This window comes from Branchiostoma belcheri, unplaced genomic scaffold (genome assembly GCF_001625305.1).
Source record: "Branchiostoma belcheri isolate BF01 breed outbred unplaced genomic scaffold, Haploidv18h27 scaffold69, whole genome shotgun sequence".
In the NCBI taxonomy this organism is placed as follows: Eukaryota; Metazoa; Chordata; class Leptocardii; order Amphioxiformes; family Branchiostomatidae; genus Branchiostoma; species Branchiostoma belcheri.
Window position 1 is genome coordinate 1,516,593 of NW_017804342.1, and position 11,833 is coordinate 1,528,425.

Consider the following 11,833-nt stretch of genomic DNA (forward strand, 5'->3'; position numbering starts at 1 on the left):
ATTATGTGATGCCAGCTTTTGAAAAGAAGATCAGGAGGCATAGCTCAAGTCCTTGAAGTCCTGTGTTCAGCAAATATGTTTCCTGTTGTGGAATGTTATTAACCACTTCTGTCTGTCTAGTGTTGACTAAAGGAGTGTTCTCCTTACAGGCAGCTCAGTTCTATACATATCTTCACAGGGATTGGTGCAGAATGGCTTCAGCAGAATAGAGGAATGTTGTAGATAGTTGAAGCTTTGTACCAGCACGAAAACTACACTCACCAGGTTTTTGACCAACGTACAGTGTTTACAGGTTCATGGTATGGGGAAATTCCTCTTTTCTACAAGTTGCAATGGACAGTGGAACAGGGCTTAACATACTTAAAGGACTGTGACCCTTGCCATCAAGTAGCATGCAATTGCAAGTCAGGTGAATTACAACAGCCGGGATTTGAACTCCCAACCTCTTGGTCTGGAGGCATGGTTGCTAACCACTGGACTATCCACGCTACCACAGAAGGCTACAGTTGTTAGCAAATTGGGCATCTTTTTGGTGCTGGTACAAAGCAGCTATCTACAAAGACTATTGTTACTTTGGCATCCCTTAGTAATAGTTTAGACCAGTATATAGTTACAAATGCTGGTCAGACTGAAAGTGTTAAAGACAGTAACTAGGAAACATCAGATCGTGCAAATGTATATAAATGTAATATCATATATTCTAAGAAAATATATAGGCTGGGAAATTTCTCACTTAGGCCAAAGAAAGTATAAAAAACCTGTTTAGGTCACAGTGATGAGGTGGGTAATAGTAGAAAAAATTAGAATAAGGGTGGCCTGATGAAATGGTTCATTACCTCTTGGTAAAACTTAATGGCAGTTCAAAGGGTTTCAAGGGTACAGTATATTAGGCAAGCCAAGATGCTAGGATAAGGATTTTGAATCTTTTAGAAGTAATAAGGGAAAAAGTCTAGATTTTGATTTTACTGAAATTTTCAACCTCAAGGTATAAAATGTTGATTTTGATTTAATTTGATTTTGAGATGTCCAACAAGATGTTACAATGCTGTGGCCTTAAAGAAATGAGATTGTCTTTAAACAAAAGGGTAAGAATAAAGAGATTGACTTTTTGTTTTACCCCTAAGATGAAGATAATAAAAAGCTAGATGAGTGTCTTTTTCTTTGAACAACTGTCGGAATTTTTGCTGGTATAAAATTGAAGTAAGGGACCTTCAAATTTGACCTCACACATGCACAAGGCAAAGAAAGAATTGGCTTATTGATGCTAATGTATGCCTGTTGAAGTAGCCTCTACCAGGCACCGCGGATCGCTGGAAAAATAGTAGAAATTGGCCGAAATAAAGGGATAGTATGCCAGAGAAGATCCAGGGCCATAGAAGCTCCAATTTGCGACCCCGTGTATTTTTCCAGCGATTCGCGGTGCCTGGTAGAGGCTACTGTTGAAGCATTACTGTTAGATTTTATTTACTCTGGAACATATTGATTGAAAGTTATATCTTGTCACGTCATAGCATGTTAAAGTCACTATTTGTTTTGTTGTATTACAATGAGAACATTAATAACTTACTACAGAACCTAAAAGATGGTTGACGGTCAATCAGGTTAGCAATTGGTGTAATATACATGTATGTGATCTAGCTCAAGTAGCAATGGTGTCCTAGCAAATTGGGCAAGACAGGTCTGTTATTAACCCAGAAATGTGTATTTTATGGGATCATGATGTTCTGCTTATGGTGTCTGCTCTTAAGATATTAGGAAGGAATCTTATATTTATTGATGATGTACACATATGATACTACAATGTGTAGTATAACGCTTGCTATGGGTGATTGTAATAAAGTGTATTTGTATGGGCACTGGTGTTTTCTCATTTTATGGAACTGATGGGTGTTATTTTAAAGTCCATGTGACACCAAAATACAACCTAATCTGATTGTATCTTGAAAGTTCATCTGTGTTGGTAGAAGTCATTATGAAGTAAGTTTAGACTGTAATTTCCAACACAACAAAAATTGGACTTTTCGACTGTACAACTCCAGTCTTTTTCAACAAGAGACGGGGGGCGCCACAGACTTTCTGCAACCTATGATCCACTGCTCACGGAGTCACGTGTGTTATCTGCGTGACGTCACGGAAGCGGTGGATTGCTCATTCCTTGAAAAAGACTGGAGTTGTACAGTCGAAAATTTGGGTGAGTCCAATTTTTGTTGTGTTGGAAATTACAGTTTAAACTTACTTCATAATCTGATTGTAGTTGACATAACTAACATTACCTGGCTAACGGAATGTTTACAATGAACATACATGGTTCTTCTGTTACATTCAAAATTTCAATGCCCTGCCTCAGAAAAGTCAGCACAATCCAATCCCGGCAGACTGTTTGCATGCTAATAGAGATGCCCGAGGCGGGCGATTGGAAAGCTTGTAGGATTGTCTCCAAAAATGTACTTTTGCAAGGCCATACAAACTCAATTTCTCAGTTATCGTGATGAAAACTAACTTCAAGTGACTAATATTGTATAATTGTATACTTTCGATATTTATAATTATGTATTTTACCGACTTGTTTTGGTGTCACATGGTCTTTAAGTGACTGGATGCAATCCCTACTACAGTCCAGTTACCCTGTCCTTGGTGCTGAAGGCATTTCTATTGCATTAAGTTAGTTAGGTGTCACTTATGGCGGTCTTAAAGTGTACTGCATTTGCTGTAGGGTAAATCAGTGTTTGATTCTTAAGGATAACTATGACAGCAATGCACTTAGTCTTACCCTGTCCTTGGTGCTGAATGCATTCCATTTGCTAATCTAGCATTTTTAGTGGGGGAGGGTGTACTGTACTCTTGCAGTAGTACCAGTTGTTAAAATCCCTTGCTTGGGTATGTAGTTTATGAAATAATTAGAGTACTCAATTGGCCATACATTTAATACATCTTCATCCCAAAAAATGTACTGTCACATCACGCAATGGTTAAGTTTCAGCATTACTAGTTACATCTGTACATTGTGTTCACATATACTGTCTTTATTCACACACATCGAAACACTTCTATGTCTTGTTACACCTAAGCACCATTAAATCATCTACATCTAAGTGCCCAACTAAAGCACTGTATCTCTATGTGATCTCTATCTGCTACAGATCTTTTCATCTCCTTTGTGTAAGTCTTAGTACTTCTTTCGAATGCTATTTCATAAAGATTTTTTCCTCATAAATTCTTTTATAATTTTTCATCATCTTTATACACACCTCTTGTTTTGGGTTCACATTGCACTATTTAAGTACAGAGAAGATGCACTAGTGTATAAGATAACAATTAGTTCTTTCTTGGTCAAGGAAACCACACATTCCTATCATTATCTATAACAAGAACAACACACACTAGTTCACAACACTCAGAAAAAGTTAAGTATACACAGTCATGTACATGTACAACCACATTGTAACAATACCCGACAACCAACATAACTTCCATATGGCTAGCCATAGACTAGCACTTCTTCACAGACTACTGTTTTCAGAACTGCCTTGCTACTACAATGTTGAAACGATATCCACAACAATATGAAGCATACATTCATTGCCAGTCACCAATACCTACATTTGTAACTAACTACTGCTTTATATGATGTAGATGAATGTGTTGTGCGCATGGAATGTATCTTTCTTTGAAACAAAACATTTGTCACTGAAATTCCCTAGGGTGGGTGAATTGGATGACTTTTGCAGAGGCCTTGTTTATTACATAAATGTACAGTGGGGGGGGGGGTCTCAGCTTTTGTTATTAAATTCTGAGTTGTATTGAGTACATGTACAACTAAACAAATGGCATGGGAATTGCAGTTTGAAAGAAAAATGCACAAAATATGACATTTGCTTTGATAAAAACTCACATTTGTCATTTTGTGTGAAGGCAAAAATGTAGAGACAATGGAGACAAATTAAATGAAAAATTCCTCATGATTGATATAACAGAGAAGCTTCCGTACACATGGTATGCACTCCTGAATTTCTCCATCATATCTTAAGTACGTCTGATAGATTTTTAGTGGCCATAACTGCAGAGCATAGAATATTGCTACACCAATGCACACACACAGATGGAGTCATAATATAACAACTTGTACATATAGACTACGTCTTGGTACAATGTAGCGAAGTACTTCATTTCAACAGCCTGGTATCTGATGAGGATTTGACAGATACACCTGGTAGATTTTTAGTGATATGAGGATGTGTTATGAAGTCCTGAAAAAATTATCCTAACTTTTGAGATCTCTATTTGTTTTACTATACACTGCAATTGTGCATCTTTACATCAAGATATTTGCAGTACTTTGTGCACTCTGAAAATAACCCTCTGTTTTCTAATGTTCCTAAGCTACTATATAGAATATTTATAATAAAATCCTCTAGATTAACTGTGAAGATATGACATAAAGAGGCAAAGCACAACACCACAGTTTAAGAGATGACGTTGTCGAATTGACGATGATATGATAGATTTTAGCATATCCAACTTTAGCATACTCTTCAACCTCATGTCTTTCCATGCTCGTGATCATGAGTTGGGTCTTGCATCTCTTATTTAGGTACCAATGGACTGTCAACTCGAACTTGTGTAGTTTTCCATACATGTCAAGATAGCAACCAGTACGTTTTCGGCAACCAAACCAACTTGGTTTGAAATACGACAGTGTCATGCTCTCAGTTGTGTTTTTTTTTTTAATTGCAGTACACAGCCATGTATTTAACAGCCTGCAATCACTTCTACAGTTTACTGATAATAGCAGTGTACAGAATCTGTCGATGCCATACCATTGTTGGCAAGTTTATGTTGCTAACACTTTTGCGTGTTTCTGTCCTTGGACGTTGCCATATCGTCTTTGAAAATCCTAGTTTCAGTATGCTGGATACAACTGTTTAGCTATTAGGTGAGGTCACAGTTGCCACTGGTCATCAGGTCAAAGTGTACAAGAAGTCAACATTAACCAATTGCAAGCTCTTCCAGTACATCAATACTTACTGCTGTTTCTTCATACCTCTCCTTGTGTAATGATACATATACCACTGAATTGCAATTGCTGGCACTAGGCCATGCTTCTAAAACTCCCTGATTCCTGACTGAAAGTTACACATAAAGGTCATAAAGAGGGTCTGGACTAGACTCTGCAGTACTTACTACACCAGGAAAGTGTTTTAGTTACAGTACATCATGATAGGAGAAACAGATTGGGTTTGCACTGAGATATGATGTTTCTCTGGCCATCTTTTTCACCTTATTTTCATACTATACCTGGCTGCAAAACATAGTTACTGTAATAAGAACCAAATGGGTAGCCTAATGTTTACATACATGTACGCCAGCTTGCGACTGGACACGTTATTGCATGACGGCATCCTCGTCCAAGATGGGTGCCTGGTCCACGGTGAAGTCTTCCTTGGTCTGAGGGTTGTGCGCCGGGAGGACCTTGGGTTGCACGGCAGGCTTCTCGATCTGGCTGGTGTCTATGACGACGGAGTCGTGTGTCTTCCCGTCTCCGGACTGACGGCCGATGTCCGAGACACGCGACTCGATGTTGGAGTTCCAGATGCCGTATCCGAAGTAGATGAACAGTCCTGGAAGGATAGTGTCAGAGTTTAAGAAGCGTATCAATATATATCGGTGGCAAACACAAGCCCTGGTGCATCGGCGTGAGATATTGCTTCTAGTCACCACCTGTCAGCCAATCAGATACTCCTGTTGTTAAAGGGAAAGTTCTGGGCCAATCACAGTGCAGCCTAAGGCCAAGAGGCAACGTGATTAGCTGGTTTGAAATTTCGCACGGACCTATCGAGAACCAGACGACGAACCGGATCCAGGTGATGGGCGAGAGCTTGAGCATCAGGTAGATGTTATAGAATGAAAGAAAAAGTTACCAGCCAACCACAGCGCCGCGTACGGCTGAGAGAAAACGTGATTGGCTGGTTTGAAATTTCACACTGACCTATCGAGAACCAGACAACGAACCCGGTCAAGGTAATTGGCGAGAACTTGAGCATCAGACAGTGTTGCAGAATTAACGAAAAAGCTACCAGCCAACCACAGCGCCGCGTACGGCTGAGAGAAAACGTGATTGGCTGGTTTGAAATTTCACACTGACCTATCGTGAACCAGACGACGAACCGGATCCAGGTGATGGGCGAGAGCTTGAGCATCAGGTAGATGTTATAGAATGAAAGAAAAAGTGACCAGCCAACCACAGCGCCACGTACGGCTGTGAGAAAACGTGATTGGCTGGTTTGAAATTTCACACTGACCTATCGTGAACCAGACGACGAACCGAATCCAGGTGATGGGCGAGATCTTGAGCATCAGGTAGATGTTATAGAATGAAAGAAAAAGTTACCAGCCAACCACAGCGCTGCGTACGGCTGTGAGAAAACGTGATTGGCTGGTTCTAGATTTTGTACTGACCTATCGTGAACCAGACGACGAACCGGATCCAGGTGATGGGCGAGAGCTTGAGCATCAGGTAGATGTTGCAGAGCATGGCGCAGATGGGCAGCAGGGGGACGCACGGCGCCATGAACTTCAGTTTCCTGCGGTTGGGCGGCTGGCGGAGGATCAGGTACACAAACACCTGCAGGGGACACAGATGCATGAGATGGGGAACGATCAGTTGCCTGAGATTATCTTGGTTCATCTCATCTCAATCAGGTGATGATCAGTAGCTTGATGTAAGAACAGTTGGTTAAAAGGCAATATTTGACTTTAAATCTACAGGGAAGCACTCTTTAGGAGGGGTTGAAAATCTCTCTCGAAGAAAAGGCTCCACTTGCTATCTATGTTCAATACTAAATTGCTGCAATCTTCTTATACATTGTATATCATGCAAGGGTAATAGCTGTCGAGATCATGTAACGACTAATACCTGTGAACGCGGCGAGCGTACATGTATGCTGACCAGACGTATAAATGATTAATGACTTTCTCACTCTGCGACAACCTGAACCCAACCATATCCATCACAACCTGCGGGAACACACACACACGGGAACACACACATACAGAAAACAGTACTTCCATTTTTGACATACTTACCAGGTTGAAACAGGCCATGAGTATAGCCAGGATGACCGCCCAGCCCTCGCGGTTGTAGATGTGCTTCTCCTGTGTGATGATGAAGGCACACCACACGAACATGCCGATGAACTCCACCACCACACAGATAGACACGATCCGCGCCGACTGCTCCGTGGGCACTGCAGACTCCAGCGGGATACCCAACCTACAGGGTTGCACAGCATATTGGCATTAGTCTCACAGTTTTTGTATTCTGTATAGCCTGTATACTCGCCCTTTGGCGTCACGCACCAGCTTCTATATCTGTATACTGGTATACCTGCCCCTCAGCGTAACACACCAGCTTGGCATTATTTTTCACGCGGCACGGCGGCAACTGGCTATATGACACCAAACCTTCGCACATCTAACTACAGGCGTTGTTGTAAAGCTTCTGTATGCCCACCTCCGCCAAAACATAGAAATTATCCGATGCATTCGCTCTCTCATTGGTTAATTGCTTAACTGCACTTCTCCCATTGTTTGAACTGTAATGAACTTGCTAAGAACAAAATCGGTCTATGCCACCCACCTGATCTTAATATTTTCCACCACAGGTCCGAGTTTCTGTTTGATCTTGTTGATGTAAGGCGTGAACCAACTCTCCTGTTCCTTCTCGTCAATAGCGCCCTTCTCCATAGTCCCGTAGCTCACCTAGTGGTTAAGGCACTCTACATTTTATTCTAAAGAACTGTTTAAACAACAAAGTTAAGTGCAAGAAATATACTTTCATTTTGCAGTGAGAGAACAGGGTGTAACATTGTGGGAACTCTTGGATCCCTGGGGTTCTACCGAATACATGTCGTCCTAAAGACCATTAGACCAAGCGATTCAAGCGATCGCTTGTGAGAGCCACGTTTATGAGATTTAACACCCAGTTCAATATCGACGTCCCCTGCTCCTGGTCCACATCTTGTGGTTGTGCCTCATGCACTGCTTTAAGGCCGCATTAGTATAATAATTAGCTTTTTACTCTGTACATAATGACATTTGATAATTTTTGTACATAATTATATTGTGTGTATAATTTTTACCGAATTGTATATTTCATGTCTACTGATTTTTGATGTCTAATGTTTATTGTTTGACTTGGTTTCGTATTGTTTTGTATTATCATTTCAGGTTTGGGAGGACAACTTGTAAAGGCGTTGATACACCTGTTTTGTCCTCCCTTCCACTTGTTTTTGCATGTGGTAAATTCAAATAAAGAAGTAAAGAAAAAAGACATAAATGTTACGTCGACAGGTATTTAAGTTTAGAAAGATGGGTCAGTGACTTATGGAGATAAAAGTGTACCCGACCTGTCCCTGCATCAGTCCCTTGCCGCCGCCTGGAATTAGTGCAGAGTCGTCATCGTCGTACATCGTGTCCTGTTCTTGCCTCTCCTGGGAACACAGGATTTTACACGCCTTAGTCTGATTTGTACGTTGATAACAGAAAGGTCGGCAAATCTCTTGTACTAAAATGCGCATTTTCATACTTCACGTAGTATTATGCCGCTAGCCCATCATAATTATACTACTGTAAGTCACCGTGTGTGAGTGGGGTCGTGTGGCGTAGCGGCAGAGTGCGCGACTCGGAACTGAGAGTCCCGGGTTCGAGTCCTGACATGCCATCGATCTTGTGCCCTTGGGAAAGGCACTTTACACGACTTTCCTCACTTAGCTCAGGTGTAAATGAGTATTGTCCTGTCATGTATTTGTCCCCTGTGTTGGTGGCGACATTAATATAAGTTGAAAAAACTTGAGTGTGTTGTCACCACGTCTGGTGATTACATGGTTACAATAAATAAGAAAAATAAAAAATTATACTACTTTTCCCTTTATAGTACTATACGTATTGACCATGGTAAAATCCTAATTGATATCAGCCCTACAACCTCGGCTAAGGCTCAACAGTGCTATATGAAGATGACAGTCTCTGCCACATAGGGCACATTTGTGAGATGACTCAGGTCTGTTTCAGAGTCAGGTCTGTTTTGGTCATTAGCAAGGTCCTCCCGGTGCTCTATGCCTTGTCCCTGGGAATGATAAACTACCATATAAGCTCAAAATGCAAAACATCTCTCACCTTCTCTGTCTGCACGGTATCCTCCGTGACTTTCCCCTCGGAAGCCGTGTTGTCCACCGGTTTCTCCCGCTCCCCCATCGGGATGGCCTCGTCGAAGATCTCGTTGCCGGGTTCGACCAGCACGTCCGGCTGGAAGCGCAGGATGAGGACACAGACGGAGACCAGGGTGTAGGCCAGCAGCGTGCCGATAGACATCATCTCTATCAGGTCCTGGAGACCATACAGACAGTCCATGATGGTTAGACATCCAAATGATGAGATATACAGGAAAACTGCTATCCCTCAAGCAACTTTCAAAATCTAACCAGTTGCTTGATTGACAGTTTTCCTGCAATAGACATCATCTCTATCAGGTCCTGCAGAACCCATACAGATTGTACCGTCAAAACTGCCCAAAAAAGACCACTAAGGGGACCATTAAATCTGATCTATATGGACAGGTGGTAACTATAGACATGTTTTAATGGGAAAATTATCTAAGGGACCACGAAAAAGTGATTACACTGGCCAGGTGGTCCTTGTATAGACGCTTTTCAAAATGTACTTCGCATTTTCACGTACGCAAGTTGTTGTTTTTGTCCGTCAAACTTGGGCGTATCTTCAACCTTGAGTAATTTGTTGTGGAATCTTTGACGGGCAAATTGTGCCTGTCAACGACTATCACTGGTAAATAGGTTCAACTGTGCCACCGACCTGTAGACTGACGAGTAGCGCCAAGGTTGCCGCCAGGAAACCGGAGATGACGGTGGCCAGTACGGGGGTCTTCGTCCGCTCGTGGACACGGGCCAGGAACCTGCAAACGGGACGATACAGATGAACTTTCACAATTTTCACATGCTTCAATGTCAACCAACTTGATGTATTAGGGATCTGTCACATTCGTCATACGACCGTCGTACAAATATGCCATTCAAAATCTAACTGTCTTGCTACGGAAAAGGCTGTCTTAGACCTTTGTTGGTGTTTGGTTTTCCTTGAAAATGCAACTAACTGAAAATCGAACGACGGCCTACGACGATTGTGACCGAACCGTAAGCAAGCCTTACATCGCCTACCTTTGTATACAAAACGAATAAAACTTTAGTTAAATTTTAGTCAGATTTGACCCCTTAAAGTGCTCCAACTACTGATGGCCTACCACCCATGGCCAAACGTCCCCTTAACATCCAAATGTTTTGAAAATTTTGAAACATTGTGCAGCCGAACAGTAGCCGACCGTGCCGAACACCAGCCAACCTCGCTCCCGACAAAATCCTGAGTATGGTTGGAGGATATCGGCAGTGTTCGGCAGTGTCATATTTATCTATGTGTGACAGGGGCTTAAGGAAGCGGTTTGTCAGTTGTGCATGAGTACCTGAAGAGCAGTCCGTCGTTAGCCATGGCGTAGATGACTCTGGGCATGGGGAAGAGCGACCCCAGCAGCGACACGGTCAGACCGGAGATAGCGCCCAGCGCCACGATGTACTTAGCGGGTTCGTAGTGATGGTGCACGAACATGCCGATCAGCGGCGACTCCGTGTCGATCTGGTAAACAAGAAAAAACACTATCAAGATTCCATCTGTGTTGGTAGTTACATGTTTAAAGTTAAAACGTTTAGTCCAACACAAAAAATTCTCTCGCCCAGAGCTTTCGACCAGTCACTCTGGTCTTCCTCAGTAGACTGACCCAGTGTTGACGTCGCACTTCAAAGAAGCCACGTGACAAGCCTCACTGGGTCAGTCTACTGAGGAAGACCAGAGTGACTGGTCGAAAGCGCTAGCTCTAGTTGAGAGATTTTTTGGTGTTGGACAAAAAGTTTTAACTTTAAACAAGAAAAAACACAGTTGCTACAATTTTCCCATCCCCTTACCAATGGTCAAGTGGGTAGAGTGCTCGCCATGCATTCGGTAGGTCGTGGGTTCGATTCCCGGCCGAGTCATACTAAAGACTTTAAAAATGGTACATACTGCTTTCTCTGCTTAGCACTCAGCATTTGGGGAAGAGTATGGGGGGTCGACACACACCAAAGGTTACGGGAGGGCTTTAACTTTAACTTGACTTGAAAAATTAACTTGACTTCGCCATCTAGAAGATTACCAAGAACTACGTTTCTACTAAGGTCACAAAACACACTCATTATGCAGAACGCGGGACTGTTCATTATCCAGTGCCTTTGAAGAAGAAGTCAAACCTCATAATAGCTACCGTAGTACCTTATACATGTAGTTGATCAGACAGTAGCTGCATATTCTCTAGAATATCTCTATCGCTTTACTTTACCTCTTGGACTTTTACCTTTACCTTTTTAAAGGAATGACACTGACGTTTTACCTGTTCTTAGGTGAGCCTGGAAATTTCTAATATTTTCTCTAATAATAGTACTAGTCTAAATTAACATAATATATGCATAATGATGTTAACCTTTAAGTAATTTACACATGTCCCGAGGTATAAAATGGAATTAATAAAAAAACAAACTGACCTTGTCGTAAGGGTCTATCAAGGTTAACATGGCGGACACGGAGACGTAGGCCGTGAGACAGATGAGCAGGGAGCCGACAATAGCCAGCGGGATGGAGCGGGACGCGTGCTTAGCCTCCTCGCCGGTAGTCGCGATGATGTCAAAGCCTATAAAGGCGTAGAAACAGGTGGCCGCTCCGTGAAACACCTGAAACAAGA

General features: G+C 42.1%; 1 protein-coding gene across 1 annotated transcript in view; it reads right to left on the bottom strand.

The window, feature by feature from the left end:
* Positions 1-5,183: 5,183 nt before the first annotated feature.
* LOC109484167 (probable cationic amino acid transporter) overlaps positions 5,184-11,833 on the bottom strand; it is a 35,018-nt gene continuing 28,368 nt past the window's right edge. The window contains exons 6-14 of the mRNA XM_019787396.1: positions 11,637-11,822; positions 10,529-10,698; positions 9,868-9,967; positions 9,175-9,384; positions 8,406-8,489; positions 7,637-7,758; positions 7,084-7,270; positions 6,457-6,622; positions 5,184-5,618 (exon numbers count right to left, since the gene is read on the bottom strand). Of these exons, the coding sequence (XP_019642955.1) occupies positions 5,383-5,618; positions 6,457-6,622; positions 7,084-7,270; positions 7,637-7,758; positions 8,406-8,489; positions 9,175-9,384; positions 9,868-9,967; positions 10,529-10,698; positions 11,637-11,822 (1,461 nt within the window). The 3' untranslated portion in view covers positions 5,184-5,382. The remainder of the gene's footprint in view (positions 5,619-6,456; positions 6,623-7,083; positions 7,271-7,636; positions 7,759-8,405; positions 8,490-9,174; positions 9,385-9,867; positions 9,968-10,528; positions 10,699-11,636; positions 11,823-11,833) is intronic.